General features: G+C 45.2%; 1 protein-coding gene across 4 annotated transcripts in view; it reads left to right on the top strand.

Moving 5' to 3' along the window:
* The window catches only part of RNF216 (ring finger protein 216), a 76,958-nt gene that overhangs the window by 4,165 nt on the left and 51,473 nt on the right, over positions 1-21,320 (top strand). For all 4 annotated transcript variants that reach the window (XM_014252753.2, XM_014252752.2, XM_005523024.3 and 1 more), the window contains 8 exons: positions 10,609-10,738; positions 11,871-12,010; positions 12,986-13,837; positions 15,360-15,436; positions 18,706-18,808; positions 19,629-19,793; positions 20,763-20,877; positions 21,157-21,296. In XM_014252753.2, coding sequence (XP_014108228.2) covers positions 10,672-10,738; positions 11,871-12,010; positions 12,986-13,837; positions 15,360-15,436; positions 18,706-18,808; positions 19,629-19,793; positions 20,763-20,877; positions 21,157-21,296 — 1,659 coding nt within the window. In that variant the 5' untranslated portion in view covers positions 10,609-10,671. The remainder of the gene's footprint in view (positions 1-10,608; positions 10,739-11,870; positions 12,011-12,985; positions 13,838-15,359; positions 15,437-18,705; positions 18,809-19,628; positions 19,794-20,762; positions 20,878-21,156; positions 21,297-21,320) is intronic.

The following is a 21,320-nucleotide window of genomic DNA, read 5'->3' as shown; positions in this document are numbered from 1 at the left end:
GTGTCAGGGTGACCTGAAGTGTTTTCAGTTGGCCTTGGAGGCCAAGCGTGGTGTTGCTCACCCTCAGCCTGCTCTCCCCTGCAAGGAGGCCAAGCTACTGTTTGCATTATTCAGAGAACCATTTGGATGGGATCTGTAGAGTCATCACATGATACTGCTCTGCAGTACAAGGTGGTCAGGATCTGCGCTAGCTGGAATCTCTTTTTGGGTGAATATAAGAATGAAAAATGGCCTCAAGTAATAATGGTTTGTCCAAAGCACTCCTCACACAAGGCTTGTTTACTGCTTTATCCAGTCTGACATGCTCTTACTAAGCTGTGGGCACTGCTCCTGTTATTTCTTGGAGGAAAGCAGGCCTTTGCAAAACCAGAGTGAGGTACAGATTTACACTTCTACTTCCAAATCCCCTCCCAAAGACATGATACATTTTAGTGTGATGGAGGGAGAAGGAAAAGCTCTCCCTCAAGACGCTTCAAAGCAAGATGATGCTCGCAGAAGATTTTTGGTTGAAGGCCAGTCTTGGAGGGAGCACTAGCCCATGTACCCCTGGCAAGTGCAAGCTCTGTTGGGCCCTTGAAACACATTTCAAGGGGTTGGCAGAGGGAAAGACAGCAGTGCTGACAGCTGCCTGCAGCACAGCCACAATGCTGCTGAAGACTTTCCTCCTCTCCCTGCTCTGCTGTCGTGTGCTGAAATGCAATTTGAGGGAGATGACAGCAGCAGCATAATGGGGAGGCAGGAAAAGCAGCTCTTTTTTTTTCTTTCAGGAAACCAAGCGAGGTAGGGCGTTTAATGCCTCCTGTGCTGCTGGGATTTCCAGCTACAGATGAGCAAGAGCTGGGAGCAGTAACTTGGCTAATGTCAATAGTTATCTGTAGATTGTTAAAGCAGAATCCTTTCATACTGAAGCAGGCTTCATTGTGTATCAACTGGGAGGTGCCCTTGGATCTGCCAGGACTAGCACAGACCAGCTCACAAGGGCTGGAATGCACCTCTGCCTTGGACACAGTGTCTGGAGAGTGCTCCTCAGCTCAATGTGTTTGTGTTTATTTAGCAGTTTGTGGCTGTTTTTACTGACCCTCCAGCCCAGGTGGTTAAATAATCTGTCTGATATTGCAACACCCAGGAAGAGAATTTCTGTTCCGTTGTGAGGATTCACCCGGTGTTGGACACGAGTGTGTTGACCAAGGGTGGGCACAGGATTCACTGCCTGAAACAATCTGCCCTTAGCAACTGCTCTGAGTGCAGCCTGTGTAATCTCCTGGCTGTGGCCTGTGGTGGTTTTTGTAGTCCTGTGTCTGTGAAATGTTTGTTTGCTTTGGGATTAGTGGGTATCGTACAGTCTCATTAATCTATGGACCTGGAGATGGACCAGGACGATGGACCTGGAGAATTAATGCACAGCTCTTCTTTCCTTGCTTTTTAGCTCATAATTCATTAATTTGTGAACTTTAGTAGTCTCAGAAGGGATTCATGCTGGATGTGGAGCATCTCCAAATCCAGACACCATCTAATTTCACTGTTTTCTGTTCTGATACTGTCATACTTACCTCAAATGCAACCTCTGCTTTTCTGCTATTTTAACATACACACAGTGACCACTGCCACGTGACATGGATGAAGTCAGGCTGGACAACTGTCATGAGCCTGGAAGACTGCCCTGGGTTTTCACTGCTGAGAGTTTGCTGGGCTGGAATTGGCCGCAAGGCTACACGTGGCTGTAAACAAAACTAAACCCAGTTTTACAATGTTGCTGGCTGGAAAATCTTTTGACAAGTGGTCATCTGTGGTGCTGGAGCAGTAAGGAGGTAGTTGCAGTTCTTCTCCTCCTGCAGCAGTTGTTGGGTGAAAGAGGCAGCTTATTTTTTACTCTTTCCAGCAGAAATTGTTGCAGAGCATGGATTTGTTGCTCAGGTGTTGCCACCTGTCTTGCAAGGTTTCTGTCAGTGTTTTACTCCCAGGAGGTAAGGCCATTTAAGGCTTACCACTGTGAGCTTGGCCTGTTGGCCCAGTCTGGCTCTAAACTGGCTCTTGTATATATTTAAACCCTTAATTGATTGTGTAAAAGCATCTTTCAAAGTGCCTGACCTTGCAGTAGGAGCATGTGTAATTTGAGTGTTAGGGATAGGCTGTGGCTGTATCAGTTTAAGCTGCAGTTTTAGATCTTCCCCCTTCTTGCAATTTATTTTACCACCTGAATTCTGTTCTCCCAATTCCACCTTGTGGAGGGTATCTGATCTGAATCTACAAAAACGTTGTCCAGTGCATTTCCTTTCAAAGCTGTAAGAAATGCTGGAAGAGCTCAGTGTGAGAGGAGGAGCCAAGCTGTGTATGGGAACATGACCATCCTTCACAGGTGTTGAAGTGAAACCCTTCTGAACATGAAGCCACAGCTTCTGGCTACTGACCTTTGGAATTGTGGCAAGTGCAGATGCTTAATGTGGCCCTAAAAAAGGGCATGGCTGTTGTGACCAGAATGTGACCTGTGAAGTCACTCTTTTTGGAAGTCCCTCACTCTGGGATGTTTGACACCTGCAAGGGTTGGTGGCAGGCTTTTGAGTCAATAGTTCTCCAAATGCTGTGCAGATTGACAGAGACCTTCTTTTTGCCAAGGTGGGCTGCTGCAGTAAGTCAGGTTTTTTTCCCTGCGTGCCACCTCAAGGTCAAGTCTCAGCTTTTGTGCTGTCAGCAGCTTTGTGAACGAGGTGAGGTGTGCTGTGCTTGAAAGCAAAGTTTTTTGTGATAAGTTCAGGTCACGTTTAAAATAAAATACAAAAATACTCCCTTTCCTTCCACACTTTTTCCTGGTGGTGCATTATGCTTGTAATTTTTTCTGGAACACAGCTTCCCACGTGCCTCTTAGGTGGTTACCTGAGTTGGTCTCAACATCCAGGACGCCATCAGAACCTATCAGTTAAATTTTTCAAATTCTCTGGCTGCTACTGGAACTAAACCTGACTCTGTGCTTTCCAGCCCCCTTGGTTTTGGTCTACTTATCCCTCACTGCTGCTTTTCACAGCAGTTGGCTGGTTATGTGCAGCCTGGTTCTCCCTGCTCTCAGTGCCCCTGCACACAGGGCTGTGAGCTGAGCAGGCTGCTGGTTGCTCATTAGTGTGAGTGTCACTGCCACTGCCTGTCCCAGCAATCTTAAATCCCTTATTTCTCTTTCCTCTCCAGTGGAAACAGTGCTAAGATGGGAACCTGAATGCTCCTGAAGACATTCATCCAACTTGTTAAATAACTACTTAAAAGGTTGCACTTGGATTTCTTTGTTCTGTTAAGCTCTTTAAAGTGGCATTCGGGATCCCTTAAAAAAGAAAAGAGGTAGGAAAACTACTGAGGATTTGGAGAGGAAATGCTCTGTCCTTTCTCCTGGAGGGACCTATGAGGTACAAGTAACAGTGGAGCACTCTGCTGTATATCCTGGGGCTGAAAGGGCATTTATCTTGCTCTTTTCCATGTGGCTGCTGGGTTTATGGAGAAGGCAGCTGCAATTAATGCTGTGTGGAGCTGTGGCAGGTATGTGCAGCACCTGGGGGTTTGTGGATTCCAGCTCTTTAAACCCACTGGTATCTGAAACTCAGTGCTGATCAAAGTAGCCCCTGGCCTTTCCCTGGAAGGGAAGGGACATGTGAGGTCAGGGAAAGAAAACTGGAAGTAAAACCCACTTTGGAAGCAACAGAGCTGCAAATCACATGGTTTCACATGCTCTTCCATTCATCCCCACCTTTATAGCACAAACCAGAACAAATCAGTTCTTCTGAATGATGGTTTGGGAGATAGGCTGTGAGCAGAGCAAGTCCGTAGGCCTGAAGCCAAGTGCTGAGCTGCTGGTGTCTGAATTATTGCATCAACATGAAATGCCAAGCTGGCACCTGTGTTTGTGATGTGGGAGGGAGGTTTTGGATTTAGGAGATTACACTGGATGATCTTGCACATGCCAGAAGTCTGAGACAGGCAGAAGAGTACTGCCCTTTACAGGAACTAACTCCAGGAACACCCCTTTCTTCCTCAAAACCTTGATTTTTCACTTCATTCTTAAAATGAGCTGCTCAAGGTAATGGCATCAAGGAAACTCTCCTTTCCAACTAGAACTTGTAGATTTAACTTTTTTTTCAGGACTCAGTTGGATGGCAGGGAGGGGGAATGACAGATCCAAAGGCTTCCACCTCTTGTGTAGAGAGTGGTTTTTTACATGCATTAAAACGAGGAGTCTCATGCTATTCAGGGAAATGGGATGATATGGAGCTGTTATTTGGCAGAGGGACTGATGGGGGTCGTGGGAAGGCACTGAAGTGTCCAGGAGTTGACCTTGATGCCAGTCACCAAGGAATAGCTCAAAGGAATGGGAACCTTTCGTTTAAATTGCCCAGTTTTGGGAAATGAGTGCAACTGTTCCAAAACAGTCGTACATTTCAGAGAGTAGCTCACAGAGCTGATGTTTTGCTAGGGAAATGCAAATATTTTGCAGGTTTGGGAAGGAAAACTGGTGCCAGTGTATGTGGCCAGCTGTCAGGTGAATTAGGTAAAACTGGATACATTTCTTTCCTCTTGTGATACATTCCCTTCCTTTGTGTTTCAGATAAAATTGGTGATTGGGTACTTCAAACAGTTAGGATTAATAATTATGATACCGTGACCTTGATGAATTGAGCTGCAAGTAAGGTTGATGAGAAGTCTTGTGATGTACAGACAGCCAAGATGTTTCCTGTAAGTCCTGAGCGGGCTTAGAAAATGGGGAAAAATCTAGTTGGGAATTTGAAGCCAAGTAATCCCTAAATATCTGCTCTCTTGATTGCTCCTGAGTAAGCAGTTTTGATTAGCATGGAGCAGTGACACTGAGATGTAGCCTGTCCTGTGTTGATCTGTAGCCTCTCTTTTTGGAGTATCTCCTGATGTGCTCTTTGGTCACGCTCCTGACTCTGCAGCTGCCAGTGGTGAGCCTGGGAGGAAAGGGCATTGCTCCCTTCAGTGCTTTTCTCCTTGGGTAAGAGAGGGTGAGGGGAACTTTTGCGAGGTAACTGGATCTGTGATTGCTGCCAGATTCATTCCTCTTTCCCATCTTCATTCATGACCTGCCCTGGAGCTGCTGGGGCCAGCTGCAGGCTGGTGTGGTTTTGGAAATAGTGGTTGCTCTGCTGGGATACTTTCTGAACGGTGTGTGTTGGGTGTCTTGTCTGTGAGGGAAGGTGAACATTCAGATTGGATTTATTTGCCACAAAATACTTCTTGTATTATATTGTATTATGTTTTGGTGTGGTGAAACCAGTTCTGTGGCTTTCTGCCTTAGAAATGTTACCTGACTCTCTTGATTGTTCATTTCAGTTTCTCTTCCTTGTTTTTTCTCACATCTCAGGAGTTCTGTCTTCCTCTTCTCAGAGAGTGTATGTGTTTAAAATCATGTGGTAAACCAGCCAGCTGCTAATGTGGGAAACTCTTTGGGAATACTTTATAACTCACTAGCCAGTTCTGTTATTAAATGATCTTCAGGTTTCTGTTCAGCACACGCTGTGGGTCTCAAAATTGGTGGTAGAGGTGCGTGTTCTTGTCAGAAGGTTACCCCTGCTCTGTGCTCCTGAGAAGAGCTTTTGGCCAATACCTGTAGCAGATTGTGCTGCTGGAAAACAGGTGGTCTTTCCTGTGAGCCACTGCCTTCAGAGGCCAGGGTAAGCCTTTTGGGCTGGAATCAATGCTTTTTCCACTTTTCCCAGGCTTGGAACTGAGCAAACCTGCTGGCAGGAGCCCTGCTGCAGCCCTACGTGTTGACCTCTGGCTCTGTCCCTTTGCAGGATGTGAGGCAGTGGCAGTAGCTGCCTTGTGCATAGCAAATAGGATTTGTGCCCAGCAGTTCTTGTTGGGCTTATGATCAGGGGATTTCTAATTTTCAGTTGGGATGATGCTGCTTAACACGATCAACCACTGTTAAACTCCCTGCTTTTGCTCAGTGCCTGTTACAAGGAGCAGCCCCCAGCAAATCATGAACCCTTTGAAATGTTTCAGTGAAATGCTTGACAGTAAGTCAGGCTGGTTTATTTCCCTTCTGTTGTGCTTTTTTTATTTCTTTTTTTTTCCTTAAGGACTGAATTTTTAGCTTTTCATTTTGGTGGTTGTCACAAGCCCTGCATTATTTAAGTAGCTTGTTTTAGCAGCTTGAAATGAGCCAGAAATTCACCTTGCTTGCAGGCTACCAGCAGACACGTTTGCTGCCCCCAGGCACAAAGTAGGAGTTGATGCTCTTCTGTCAGTGTAGGTGAGCAACAGTGGTGTTCTGTGTGGGGGAGAGGCTAAAACACAGTGATTTGATGTTGCTGACATCTCTTTCAAGTTGCTCTTTTTTTTTTTTCCCTCCCCCCTGTTCGTTTGAGATCTCAGTTCCTACCTCCCTTGCTTTCTGTCTAGTCCTGTTGCCTTGAGCTGGAGCCAGACAAGAGCACTTTGAGTCTCGTCCCATCTTGGGTATGTGGGAGTTCAAGATTTCAAATGCTGTAAGTGGGGGGAAAAATACATCACACTGTGAGAAGGGGGGGATCTCCCCTTGACTGTCAGTTTAAATTCCAGCACCATCTGAAGATGCTCATCACAGCACAAATGTGGGGTGGAGGGAGCAGATTTGAGTTCTGCTCCAGTTACTGCAGTCCAGAAACGCCTTCATATATCAGGAGATTAAATATATGCACAGCACCGATGGTGGCTATTTTTAGGTTAAGCTAAAAATATGTCATGTGGTGTTTAAAAGGATTTTGAATGGGTTTTGGAAATCCTTGTGTAAGCATTCTGTGTGCTCCTGAGACCTGCTTCACCTGGTAGCAGCTGATCCCTTGCCTTGTAGTAGTGGTTGGAAGCTGTGGTTTTGTGGATGATATTTTTGCATGTTTGAGGAGCTTGTCTGGGAAGTCCCTGTGACCTCAGCTGTCAGTCTGAGGTCTCATCAGTTTGGAGAACTGTTAAACCCAAGGCTCTGGTAGGCTCTGGTTTTCCCAGTAGCTGTTCTGTTAATGTGTTCTTCTCCTCTCAATTCACTGTAGAAAAAACCATAATGGGGAGGATTTTATTGTCTGCACAGTGAAACAACTTGGGTGTGCTGTGTCAGAGGGTGGTTGGGCACTGACCAGGCTCCCCAGGGAGTGGGCACAGCCCCAGGGCTGCCAGAGCTCCAGGAACATTTGGACAACGCTCTCAGGCACAGGGTGGGATTGTTGGACTCTAATCCTTCTGGGTCCCTTCCAACTCAGGATATTCTGTGACTGAGTTATGAGAACATAGAGTAATTTAGAGGTGAAATTGGGAGGGACCACATCTTCAGCATGGTGGGTCCTCACTGCACAGTCAGTGGGTGTCTTAGAAGTCATGATGAGAATTTTGTGTCACCTGGATATAGGATATATATCACCCTGCTATAAGGGTTCAAGTCCCAAATCCAGCTTGATGTGCTGTGGTGCAAGGTGGGAGCCTTTTTAAGAAAAGAAGAAAAACTAAAACACTTGGAAAGTGTTTATCTGACTGCTTTGCTGTTAAAACAGCTCTAGTTTCCTGTCCTTGACTGTATTACAGAAAAGCTGATGGGCATAATAGAGCCTGCTTATAGGTAGCCTTATTCTTTGTCTATAAATAGGCACTGAAATCACTGAGGTAGTGTGGAATAGCTTCTTTCCATCTGTCTTCCTTGCTTTTTTATTATTGTTTATGTAGGGCAAGACCCCAGGGTGGCTTTGATCTTGTTACTTCACATTCTTGGCGGCCTGGTGCTATAAACATGAATAAACTTCTTATTCATGCCACTAGATGGAACTGGCCCATGCTTATGGATATTTGTTTAAACTTCAGCTCTGTACTGAGTATTGACAAAATGAATTGCTAGTTCTTCGTGGAAGCTTGGCTTTTACACTCAAAGCAGGGCTTTATTAAGCTGCTTGGGTTTTTATTCAGTCCATTTTGAAGTAGGAAGAATTGCCAGTTCTTTCCAGCCTTGGCTTTTTTTGTTGCTGCCTTGACTGTGTATTAGTTAATGCTATTTATTATTTTCCTGCTTTTAAACCACCAAGTCTTTTGGTGATGTGTGCACACTTTCTTGTATGGAAGTGCAGATAGTTTTTTTTAATCCCCAATTTAATTTCAGATTATTCCCCATACACCTTTCTCGCTGCTGAAGGTTGAAGTGTGCGATTTCCTCTCTACAGGAACCAGAGTAGCCCATAGAAAATATGACCTTAGTCTTGTGGCTTTATCCATCATGCTTGGATCTGAGCAGCTGGGGTCTAGCCAGCATTGGACAAAGCACCATTTGAACTGTTTGGGAGAAGATTTTTTTCCCTTTATTTGGTGGCTGTGCTGAGCATTTGCAGTGTCACCCCACGGTGAATTAGCCAGCCCTGCTAATACACCGGAAGTCCCTGGAGGGGAGAAATAACCAACCACTCAGCTTTGCTTGGAGCAGCAGATCTGAGCAGACACCTGTCCAGCCCTGTCTGCACCACTTGATGCTGCAAGGGCTGATTTGTGGCTCTCACAAAATGTCCTCATTCCTCCCCAGCCAGTCTCAGGACGATCCTTTGCTGTGTTTGCTTGACAACCTTGGCCACGCTGGGCCTCTCCTTGCTTCTGTTTCTGCACCTTTTATATGGCAAGAAATTATTCTGTTTGCTAAAGGAGTCAGCTAAGGATGTAAAAGTGCTGTGCAGGGCTAGGTGATTGCTATTCACAAGTACCAGGGGAAATACAACTGTAATAATGTGGATGTGACCTTTTAGAAAGGCCAGAGTTTGTACAAGTTTTCATTTACAGTGACCCAGCTCCTGAGCTACAGTTCCAGCACCTGCCTGTGATGGTGGAACAACACTTCCATGCCACTCTGGCAAATAAAGATTTATTTCTCCCTACAAGGCAGAAGATGAAGAATCTAGAGGAAACACCCCCAAAATCTTGCGTTTAGGTGTTTTCAAAACACCAGTATGCCCACGTTCATCTTGGAGCTGCTTACTGGAATTTGGATGTGCTACTGTGGTGTCAGTGCTCAAATACAGGGGCGGTTGCATATTTGTGGTAATGCTGGTTAGAAGAGGCCTCTTGCTGTTCCCTCACCCAATTTCCCACTCAAAATTGGACCATCACCAGATCAAGGATCAGGTGAATGTGGCTGTTTGTAGACAAGCCTTGAAATATTTATGCTGGAGGTTCCCTCTGAAGAAGGTTCCTTCAGACACTAAGCCCATGATGCTGGGCTTTTTAAAAATTTTTAAATTATACATTTTAATTTTTATTATTGTATCTTGTGCATCTGAATTAATTTCTTCATTTTACTGGCCTAGCTGCAAATCCTGTTCCCTGCAGAGGAAAGAAGTTAAGTAGAATTACTGAGGGGGAATTTCTACTGCTTTTGTGTACTAGCAAACAGGATTTTATAGCAGACCCACCATTTTCTTCCAGCTTATGCATCAGTAAATATTTAATAGTACAGATTCTTCTGTGCTGCAATAAGGAGATGAATACTTTCCAATTAAAAAAAAAAAAACTGTTTTCACCTTCTAGTGGTCAAATTGTGCTTGGAGTTCTGTATGTGTTCAGCCTCTCTGTGATGGTGGGAATGGAGAGCTAGAAGCTGACAGCATAAAATGGAAACCTCTTGTTTAGTTTGCAGTGATTCCTCTGACCCCCTAATCCTGTTTGGGAGCCTCTTGGCCAATTCATTGTGCCTCTCTGAGAACAGGTGGAGGTAGCAAAGTTTAGTTCCAAAAAGCCCAGTCCTGTGAAAGAACCTGATTCCTGTCATGCTCTCCTTTTGCTGTGAGAGCAGATGGTGTTTCCTGGAATTTGTACCAAACCCTCACTGTAAATCAGGGAAATCTCTTCTTTAAAATAGCAGATGGTGGTAAGGAAGTGTTCTCTGGAATGTTCCTGTGCTGGTTCACAGTGCAGGCACAAACCACATGCTGGCACTGCTCTGCCTGGGGTGCAGCTTCCTTCTGACACGCCAACAACATGGGGTTTGTACAAGTGAGCTTGGAGCATCTCTGGTGGCTCTGAAGTTGTGCCTCAGCTTGGCAGCACTCAGGGAATTCAGGCTGGGATGGTGGTATCCCTGTTGGCTGTTCCCCTCAGGGCTGTGCATGACTTCCCTGGCATTAAGTGTGACAGGGATGGTTGCAGTGACATCACCTTGGGGGTGTGAGATGCAGGTGGATGTGGGGATGCCCTGGAACAGCTCAGGCAAGGGGATTTTGCCCCTCTCACCAATTGATGGTGGCAGAAACACCACTGTGTGGGTTGGTGCATTGGATTTTGGTTGGAAACAAGACGAGATCCACATACTGGGGAGGTTTGAGTCCTGCTTGGATGGAACTGCATCTCTCCTCCTTTTCCTCTTTTTCTCCTGGAGCTCCTCCAGGGAGACTCCTCAGGCCTCACTGCACACTTCAGTCAACTGTCTTAACTCTTGGAACACAAGATAACAAACATCTCCTTTCAGGTCCTGAGAGGGGGCACAGAAAAATACTCATGTGGAGAGACTTCTGGGAGAGCCAGGAGAGTCCCTAGCAGCGAAATCCTGGAAAAAAACCCTTAGGGTGAATCTGAGTTTGCCTGACTCCCTTGTGGTTTTATTTTACCTTCCAGTTCCTCATGTGAGCCTGTCTGCCATGCTGGGGCATTGACACTCTGGGGCACAGCTGTTTAAAAATGGCAGAGAGAGGTGGGAATGAAGAAGTGATTAACTTGAGCAGCTTCAGCAATCACAGAGGGAAAGGTGAGTACTGATTTGTGCCTGTTTCCAAAACACTCTTGTGAAAGTCCTCCTGAGCAGCAGGATTCACAGACACTGAACTTTCAGGGAACTGCTGGAGGTCTGTTCTGCCATATCACACACTACTCTGCTACACTGACTTAGCCACCTACAGAAACTCTCTTATGTTATGCAAGCATGCTAAATATTTGGCTCTTGTCTTTCTCATGTTGTACTGCCTCAAGGGAGATGGCTGACTTCTTGGGAACACTGTGTAGAGGTGTTTCAGCAGATCAAAAGAGGATCCATCCTTCTGAGAACCCCATTGGAGACAGGCTTACCCTAAATTTGTGCCTTCACAGAGCTATGTGCATTGGCACCCATTCCCTCAAGGGTGGAATTCAAAATGATGCTTTCTCTGTGTGCCTGAAAGGTGATAAATGAACACTCATGCTAAAAGATAAGCCAAAACATGTCAGATTTTAGGGAAAGCATAGTTATATGTTCTCTGGGCAGGACAGAAACCCTCTATTTCTGCCTTGAATATCTCCTCTGTGTTCCAGCAGCTGTGTTGAGTAGCATCTATATTCCATTCTTGACAAACCTTGAGGCACAAGGTTGTCATCTAATAGCAGGATATCTTCTGCACCCACAGCCACAGGCCTTATCTTGGCCCTGCATAAGGTACTCCTGTAAAGTCTCACTCTTTCAGAAGAGGCTGAATTGCATCAAGACCCTTATCTCTCTGCAAGAATGCACTGCACTTGAACAAATGTTCAAGAAAAAGAAAATGCAATGTCCTTGATACTGAAAGTTCAGGATTTCTCTGCAAAAGTATTCCCTACATGCCTTGTTTGTGGTAACTTTTGCAGCAACTTGACTTGTGTTTGGGGTAGAAGATTCTTTGTGTCAGTGGCTGTCCCTGCAGTGCTGTTGTGGTGAGCTGAAGCTGTGCAGGTGTTTTGCTGGAGGCTGAGGGATGCAGGAGTGGCTGTGACAATGCCTTGCAAAGGATTTGGTGACCTCTGAATGCTTCTTCCTGCAGTGCTAACAGGAAAATTTCTTTCTCAGATGTTTCAGTGCTACATGTGCCCTGTAATTCCAGTTACTTACCTGGAGCCATCAGCTAACTTTAACTTTACTTACTCTTCTGCAGACTGGATGAACCACAGAGATGAAAGTCTTATCATGATATCGGATTCCTCAGATGAAGATTTGCCTTTGCTGCTGGAATTGCCAGAAAAGCAGCAGACTGAGGAAGATGATGATGATGATGATCTTGTCATCTTAGCACAAGTAAATTTTCGTTGTTGTAGCTGCTGTATTCATGGCCTGTATAGCTGTGTCTTGTGCAAATACCTGATGCATTCTTCTGAGTCCTACCTGCTTATAGCAATCTACTTAGGATGTCTGAAACAACAGAGAAATGATGGCATCTTGCTGGCTTAATTTAATCATATTTTGGGCACAGGAGGGAAAGAACCAGACTGTGGAAGTGCATTGTGTAGTTTAAGTTCTACTTGATGAAAGTTGTAGCTCCCATAAAGTTGTCTGCCTGAATCCAGCAAAGTGGGGTGCTTTGCAAGAGGACTTGATCTTCCTTTGAAGGTGTTTTCAAGCCATGCCTTGTTTGATTTGTATATGTACTTTGTATGTTTTATATTCCTCTATGCTATTTGCATTCATGTTGGGCTGTTGCAGGCACTGATATTTTTGCAGCGTTTCATATCTGTCTTATATTGAGAATATATTCCACTTTCCTGTTAAATTAACCAGAAGTACTGAGAAAATGGGTTGCAAAGCTGACCTTTCTGCTTCTTAGTTGAAAACAGCAGCAGAGAACACTCAGGCTCTGTTGGCATACAGTAATCTGTCTGCCAGAGGCAAGAACAAGGCCAGAGATTAATGTTTGGAGCTTTGGTTCCTGCCTGTTTAAATAAATTGGTGAGAACACAAATATGTCATCAGTTAGTTCTTCCTTCCCAGACTGTTTTACTGGAAGGGAAGTGGGTACCAAGGTGAGCTTAGGAAATTATTCCATTTGCAAAGTCCTGTGCATCCCCAGTTCTGCCAGAGGTTCTCGTAGCACCTGGGGACAGGCTGATGACACAGATATGTGGGTTGCAGTTCTGTGTTTTATTAAGCATCTTGCTGAGCAGACTGTTTTATCAGTTTCCCATCAGAAGTTTTCTTAGATGGAGAAGTATCTGGAGCAAGGATTCTGACATGCAAACAAGAATTCCTACTTTCTCTTCTTGGTGTCCTTTTCAGACCTCAAAGCATCAGCAGCCTCTACGTCCCAACGTCATCAGACCTGCTGCTCCATGGCAGGGTGCAGACACTGTGGGAGAAGGAGGATCTAAAAGTGCTGTGGAGCTTTTGTGCACAGACCTGCAGGATGAGCAGGATTCAGCTCTGCCCTGTGAGGGAGACGGGAATAACCTCATGGTGGAGAGCAATGCTGGACCAAGCAGCAAGGAGAGTGTGGATGTTGTCCTGCAGCAGCCTGGACCATCTGAGCTGAATGGTCCCAGCTCTGAACTTAGAGGTAGCCAGGAGCCTGGGCCAAGTTTGCTGCCACTGAACAAGATGAGTCCACAGCCTGCTGATAACACAGAAACCATTAGTCTGGAGAATGCAGACCTTCCACCTCAGCAGGAAGAAAGGATGGAAGGTCGGGAATGGGCAGGAGACAATTTGGAGCCAGAGCAGAAACTTGTAGGAATAGCTGCTAAAACTACCACAGAGCAGGAGGAGGTCCAGGAGAACAGCCAGCTGGAACCCCGGCGCTTCCCACCGCTGGAAGATGAGCCACGAGCTGTAGCGAACGGTTGTGCTCCTCAGCAAGGGCAGCCAGAGGCAGACCCAGGATCTTTGAGGGCATATGGAGAGAAGGCTCCTGGGCCAGCCTTCCCCCGGCCGGAGCCACAGCAGGATGGGATTCCAGGCCCTGCCTCCCCGCAGCCGGCACATCCCCCCGAGGAATCGGGGCAGCAGGCAGGGGGAGACAACGAGCAGCCAGGGCCTGCCTTCCCCGCACAGGGACTTGGCTCGGGGGACGTGCCAGAACAGGGAGCTGCTGGGCAGGAGCAGGACCTCACTGCACTGCTCATCAGAGAGACAGTAAGTATTCCCAGGGCTCCTCTGCTTCCTGAGCGTGTGATGTTTTCAGACAGGTTTTTCAAGGTGTAGAGTCTCACGTGCTTGGAGCACACAGCTGCAAATCCTCTTTGCTTTGACTGAGACTCAGCTGTGCACCAGGTGAGGAGCATGTGATGAACTGTCTTGGAAAACTTTCACTTAAGGTGAAATAATCTGTGTCTGTTCCCTGAAAGGCCCTCTTGGATCTGTTGGTCTGGTTTTGTCAGGTTGATTCCTAACCCAGCACTGAAGAGCTGGTTTAGGATTGGATATAAAGCTAAATGAGCAAACCTAGGGCACTAAACAGTGGCAGAGGGATACAGAGTGGAGTAGAGAAGTTTGAGACACATGGCTGAGAGCCAGGACTGCTTTCAGCTGCCTCTCCTACAGGAGTTTGGTCCATGCCCATGTTAATGCCACCATGGTGGCCAGGGGTAAGGGTTGCCCTTGCAGTGTGGATTTCCAAGCAGCAGCACCAAGGAGTAACTGGATAAGCACCATGAGGACTTGTGTATGTAAACTCCACATGCTCCATGTGTGAAGCTTACCACAAGGGACACTGGCTGTAACAATAGCCACCAAGTAGGGCCCTCCTTATCCTTTGGGCAATGTGGTGTATATATGATAAACAAAGCTAAATAAAAATGTGGTGATTCAAGTGTATAATGTCTGCACACCCCCTCCCCTTGATTGCTAGGGGGGTGGCTCTCTCTTAATGGCTTACTGAATATTTTTTCTCGCAAACATGCCTATTCTTACGTGTCTGTATCTTCCACCATGACCCCCCATCCCCTCCAAGTCTTCCCTCCACATCCCATATCTAGTTCTACCTGGAAAAACTGGAGTTGAGAAAAATATTTTTTCAAGTACCAGTCCAACAAAATTCAGTTCTTTCCAAGTAAGACCTCATTGGTCAGTGCCTTTGAGATGGGTAAGAGGCTATTCTTGCATTGTCAGGGTTGCTTGACAACCCTGACCAGTCCAGTCTTGCAAAGCTAAATACCACATGGTTGCAATACCTGTACAGAACCTCCAGAGAGAGCAGCAAAACACTGGGAGAGCCTTCACAGAAATGCCAGTAAAGGTTTGTTGTTATTCTGGTCTCACTGCTGGCGTGTCTGGGTTCCTTGGGTGGGTGTACATGTTGGTTTATTTCCTTTTGCTTTGGAATGTTGTATTTCAGCACATAATCTGGAACTCCTTGATGGTCATGCTGAAGATAAATATTCCCTTTTCTTGTGTTGTGATTCATTCCTGCAGAGCCTGGATCACTGGTTAGGCTCATGCTCTTGGCTTTTCACATCCCTACCCTCACTCATCCTTTGAGAAAGAGCTGTTAGCAGTCCTCCTGTGCAGCAAGGCTGGATGGCTGTAAATGATGTCTTGACCATTTTGCCATGAGTCTCAGATTGTGTTGGTTAATGACATGTTAATCCCTGTCCTGGGTGCTACTGTTACATAGCTTCCCTAATACCTACATAACCTTTAGCTTTTCCTCCTGTAGGAAGCAAGATTCCCAGATGTGAAGAAGGAATATATTGAAGAATTAATCATCATCAAGAACTGCTATGACTTAAATGTGTAAGTATGGAGCCAAGAACCACATATGACAGTGTGTCATACAACTGCAGCACTTTTCCATATCTCCACCTGCCAGGGATGCTGCTTTAGAGCACATCCAGGCTGGGGCTTCAGCACTGCCTTGATAGTGCCAAAGAGCACAGATTCTTTTTTTTGTACTTCTGATAGAGATGTTTTAAATCCTCTTTAGTTCTGTTGGGCTGTAACTTCTCTGCTTTAAAGATAATTTACTTATTTAAAGGTACTACATATAATTTTGTTTTATCTATTACTGGAACTCTTAAAAAGAGTGTCAGGATATAGGTGTTAAGTTGACTGCTATAAAACATAGTATGGAGACAGGTTAGTGAGTTTTGAGTTCCCTCCTACATTTCACTGGTTTTTGGACTTTCCCAGGTAAAGCTGACACTGGCTTGGAATCCAGTATTTAGTGTCATCGTGTTGACTTTTATCCCATTTACTTCCTCAAGTAGCAGTGGTGCTGTTTGAATTCTCTCACATCACTTTTTGGGGATATAATAGAGCAAATACATTTAAGTGATTAACTTTACTGCTGAGTTGCATCATCTCCCTGCCCTTCTGGGTAGAGCGGGGGAACGAAGGATTGCGTGTGCTGGCACCAGCAGCACCGAGGGGAGATGGTTTGAAGTAAATCACTTGTGACTGGTGTCTGATGCTTGGTAGCCTCTCCTGCTCTCTCTGCAACTGTGTTTGTTATCTCCAGCATGTCCAAACTGATTACTGTGTGATCCAAGAATGAGGAATAGGTGTTGGTTGCCAGAGTATTCATTTGTATAAATCAAATGCCCTTTCCAGCTAACTAGGGCACTAATTAAGCAGCATTTAAGTGCATGAGGCCTAGAATTAGTCATTGGGTCATAAATAAGTTAACTGGTGAGGAACTAAGGATGATCCCATCCATTTGGCATAGATTTCCTATTCTGCTGCTTTGCCTGTGTCTCCCAAGTAGGGCTTCTTGGTTAGAGAGCCAGCAGACAAAACTTCTTTCTGGTTTCTCAAAAGTGCTTTCCCTGCACTGGTGGATCAGCTTTGGGGTGCCCACACCATGGACTGGGTGCACCTCAGGGTGGATGGTTGTGTGGGAATGTAGAAGACAAGCAGAGCAATTCCTTGGGGCAGTTGGGTTGTTGAAGATGAGCATCTGGCTGCAGGACCCTCCCAGATTGTGTGAAAAAACTCGGGTTTGTATCCTGAGGGGATTTAGCAAAGCCTGATGGAATTAAATCCCACTATTGGCTTCTGTCGGTCTTAATGTGTTCCTTCCCTTTTTGCTCCCGAAATCTCTTCTGTCCCATTGTGTGCCACAGACCCAGTGAGATGAAAAGGTGCTTCCAGGCTTCCCTGTAGGCCAGCTACAGTGTCTGCTCAGCGGTGCGTTACCCACTTACTGGATGATAAAGATTTCTTCCCCATATTTTTATTCCTTTAACCAAACCATCTCTTGAATTGTCACTGCAGCTTTTGTGTGAGAACAAATGGGTCAAAGCACTGGTCAGCCTCACTGGCAGGGTCTTTTTGATCTCCATGGTGTGTCAAGCTGAATCAGGCTTGAAATATAATAACTAAGGGTGAGTGGTTTTGGGCAGGGGTGAGGCTTTTAACCAGCTCTGTGTCCTGTGGTGCAGATATTAATGAACAGTGCCGTGAGTGTGGGTGTGCTGTGCGCCGGGACCCACTTAACTAATTGTCACACACTGAAGGTCAACATCCCCCAAAATCCTCAGCGTTGAAATGGCAACATTGCAGGATAGTTCAAATGTACCCTGGCCGTGCAGCAGCTGAAACCCTTTCGTTAGAGACACGGTCTGAGCTCCTTGAAGTTTCTGTTTTGTTGGATTAAAACAGTTATCTTTTACCAAAGGGATGGCGGGAGGTGGAAGCTATTAAATGCTCAGTGCCAAGATATTTGTTGTTTTCCCTGAAATGATCTTCTTAAAACTTTCAACTGGTGTGAAAGATAAAATGTGGGAGCCCCTCTTAGCAGGGTATCATCTATTCAGCTTTTGTGTGCAGGAGCATTCACATTCAGTCAAAAGCTTCTGGCTCAATATGTCAATACCTGATTAAACAAAAAGAAATGCCCCTGCTTTGAATGTGAAAGCAGAGCTAAAGTAATCGTGCCTTGATAGTGGGTTAATGCTTCAAGCCAGTTCAGATTTCTTAATTAGGGACTGATTTCTGACATCAGGAATGTAAATTAGCTGCAATTATGTCTTTGCTGCAGCCTAACACCTTCTCATTCCAATAGTTTTACAAATGTTAATTGCTTGTCCTGGCTCTTTTCAGAAGGATCTTATTCTGCAGCTGGGGAAACTGAGGAACAGCTTGTGTTACTTCCCCAGCCGGCACAGCTGCTTGGTGAGGGTTGAGAAAAAGCTGTGGGAGCCTGATTCAGGCTGCCCTTTCAGAAGGGTTTCTGAAGTTTGTGGGTCTCCACCAGCGGGGCATTTGAAAACCCCTTGCTGAGTCTTTTCTAAACTAAAATATTCAGTTAAACTACACTTACCTGACAGCTATGACTGTTTGTGGTAGGACCTCAAATATACTGCATTTACAGCCTATTAGGCAATTTTTCAACAATTTTAGTGGTTATTTTCTAAGTGCTGTTCTCACCAGACCAGTTTTTAGTGAAATTTGGGTAATGCTGGTGTGATTACAAGTTTTTTACAATGAAACCTATATTCAGAGTTTGTATTCTGGAGACACGCATCTTTAAGCATGATTTTGTCTCTGCTTTAACCATGGAATCACAGAATAGTTTGGGTTGGAAAGGCTAGGTTAAGGATCACCTAGTTCCAGCCCCTCTGCTGTGGTCAGGTCACCTTCCACTAGACCAGGTTGCTCTGGCTGCTTTAATGTGAAAGTAGACTGAGAATGGAGGCTGTAATTCAAGTTTGAATCTGTATTAGCTTATTGAGAAAGGCATGACCCTTTCATGGGTTTTGTAGGGATTTTTGTGCTGGTTTTTTTTAATAGATGATTAGTAGCTCATCCATACAAGCTTCATATATGTAAACTTAATTGTTGAAAGACAAACCTATTTGCTTTTCCTTCTGCAGTCACACAGCTGATTATTTTCCACTTAATTCTCAGTCATTTACTTGCAGATTGCTCTAGTCCAGGACCACCCTTGGTCCTTACAGGACAGGCTTTGACTGTGACCTCATAATTATGTGATGTAAAAATTGGACAAATGAGAAGTGAACCTGAGCTCCATAACCCTGAAGTGACTGTATTTATCTTTTCAGACTTTGTAACTTTCTTCTGGAAAATCCAGATTACCCAAAGAAGGAAGGCAGGGTGGTTTTAAACCCCAGCAGCAGCCTGCTTGCCAGCCAAGATGAGACAAAGGCAAGTGAGAGTATCCACATCTCCTGCTGCCTCTGGGCAGTCTGTTCAGCCTGAGTGGACCTTGGGATGTCTGCTTTGATTAGTGTGTGTTTGCAGAGTGCTTGACTGAGCCTGGCTTTCACAGGAGGCCTCTGGGTATGTGTAAGGCGGTGTTAAATAGCAGTAATTAGTTGCTTGCAAGATGACTTCCAAGCCTTTCCTGTTTGGCTGTGCCAGAGCTGCACAGTGTCTGCTCCTTTGCCTCCAGCGAGCCCCTCTGCCCTGCCTGCCTGTCACTGCCCCATCTCGAGTGTTCATTTTGATAATTCAGACAGGAATTCCACAATCGTTCTGTCACATGAAGTGGCCTTGGCCCTCAGGCCTCGCTTGTGAGGCCTTTAGGCATTGCCTTGCAGCCTCCTAACTGCAAATATCCCTAGAGATGCTTGATTTTTTGTGTTTTAAAACATCCATTTACCAAAAAATTCTCTCTGAGCTGCTTTGAGGATGTTGAAATAGCTCTTTGTGGCCTGAGAGAGATGTTGAATACCTCTTTCTACTTTTGGAAGCATCTCTCTACCTTGAGCTAATAAAGTTGTTCACTCTTCATAATAACCTAAATATTTCTTCTCCTTGCTGTCTCAGGCAGCCACACACCATGGTTTTAAACTACATTTTACCTTGTGCAGGTCACATTTCCACCCACACTGTACTAAGATGCTCAGAGTTGGGTGCCACATATCCTGAATTTTGGGTGGTCTTGCAGAATGTCCTGATCACCAACAGAGCATTCCTATGTGTATTTATAGCAGCCTTTTAATATTTTTAATTTTCTCTTTAGGTGCCTAAAGTGGACTACTTTGACTTTTCCAAGCTTACCCCCCTTGACCAGCGGTGCTTTATTCAGGCAGCTGATCTCCTCATGGCAGACTTCAAAATGCTGAGCAGCCAGGACATCAAGTGGGCACTGCACGAGCTCAAGGGACACTATGCAATCACACGAAAGGTGCTCCACTTCAAGTCTGTTTTCTTTCCTGGACTTGCCTCCCACGTCTGCAGAGAGCACTGTGATGGCTTTGGCCTTTACTGTACCATCTGCTGCTCTGTGGTTATGGGTTTTATAATAATCTTCCTTTCCTTTTAAGAAGTTTTAATCTATTTAGTAGAGATTTTCAAAATTTATTGGCCAGACAGAATGCTGCAGGAAGTTTTTACTTTCCCTAGCAGGAGAGCTGGGGAAACATGAGCTGGCTCATGGTGGGTGATGCATTAAACTGGGAAGTGTTCCTGTATGTCGCCACTGAAGTGCAGTATAATTGCCAATAAAACCCTGACATTTAGTTAAATCTTAAAACATTTAACTACTTCGGCTGGTTAACTGACTGCATGGAATTAAGAAGCAGCCTGAGTATCACTGCTCTGTTTTGCCTTATTATGACTTGTGGCATGAGTCCTGTATTGCTTATAGAAGAGTTTCACTGTCATGGAGATGCAAAGACACTTGTTTGAAGTATCAGCAAACTGAATGTCAGTGTGGGCTCAAGTTTTTGACTTAGATCTGCTCCTTTGATATACCCTTGCTTGAGCTTCTTTCTTTCCTGTTCCAGGACTTAACTAAAAACTTATCTGTTCACTTGATTGATTGAGCACTGAGTATTTGAACCTCACCTTTTAAAACAAAAAGCCAAACCCAGCAACAAAAAAAGAAGTCAAACCAGCTCTGTTTAATACAGCTGTTGCCCACTTTGATATTAACAGCTGAGCTATTATGAAGTATCATTCACCTACTTCGTTTCTATGGAATAATTACTTTGAGTACATAAGGCAGCAAGGTGAGCAGAGGAAAGATGCCTGTCTTTGGAGTGTTTGTCTTTCCAGTTTTGGATCAGCCCATGTTTGTACTGTGCTTCAGCTTGAATTAAGTGCTCCTGCTTTCTTCCAGGCACAGGATTTCAACCTGTATGTTGTTTTCTAGGCCTTTTCAGATGCTATCAAAAAGTGGCAGGAGCTGTCTCCTGAAACCAGTGGGAAACGAAAAAGGAGGAAAGAAATGAATCAGTATTCCTATATAGACTTCAAATTTGAGCAAGGTAAATGCCAAGCTGTGTGTATTGTGTTCTCTGCATCGTTACTGTAAGCAGAACTGGCTTGTAGCGGAAAGCAACTCTTGAAAGGGGATGTGGTCCCAAAAGAGCCAAGTTTCTGTCACAGGTATCTGTTTTGGAGATGCTCTTCATTAGCGCCTCTGCTTGGTAAAGTGCAGTGTGAGCTGCTGAAAGCCTGCAGCTGGTGGTGTATGGAGGAAGAAGGATTTAAGGTTTCTTCTGGCTGCTCCATCCTTTTTTATTGAGCCTTTACCTCTGCTTCAGGGGATGTGAAAATTGAGAAGCGCATGTTCTTCCTGGAGAATAAGAGACGCCACTGGAGGTCCTATGACAAGCTCTCCCTTCTCCCACCGGTGCTACTGGAGCAGGAATTCTATGAGCAGAAAGTGAAAGAGATGGCAGAGGTGAGTGATAAGAGCTGCTTTGAT

This window comes from Pseudopodoces humilis, chromosome 18 (assembly GCF_049639895.1).
Source record: "Pseudopodoces humilis isolate 2021_Gansu_Grassland_sample_001 chromosome 18, ASM4963989v1, whole genome shotgun sequence".
NCBI lineage: Eukaryota > Metazoa > Chordata > Aves > Passeriformes > Paridae > Pseudopodoces > Pseudopodoces humilis.
This window is presented reverse-complemented; position numbering and strand designations above follow the sequence as displayed.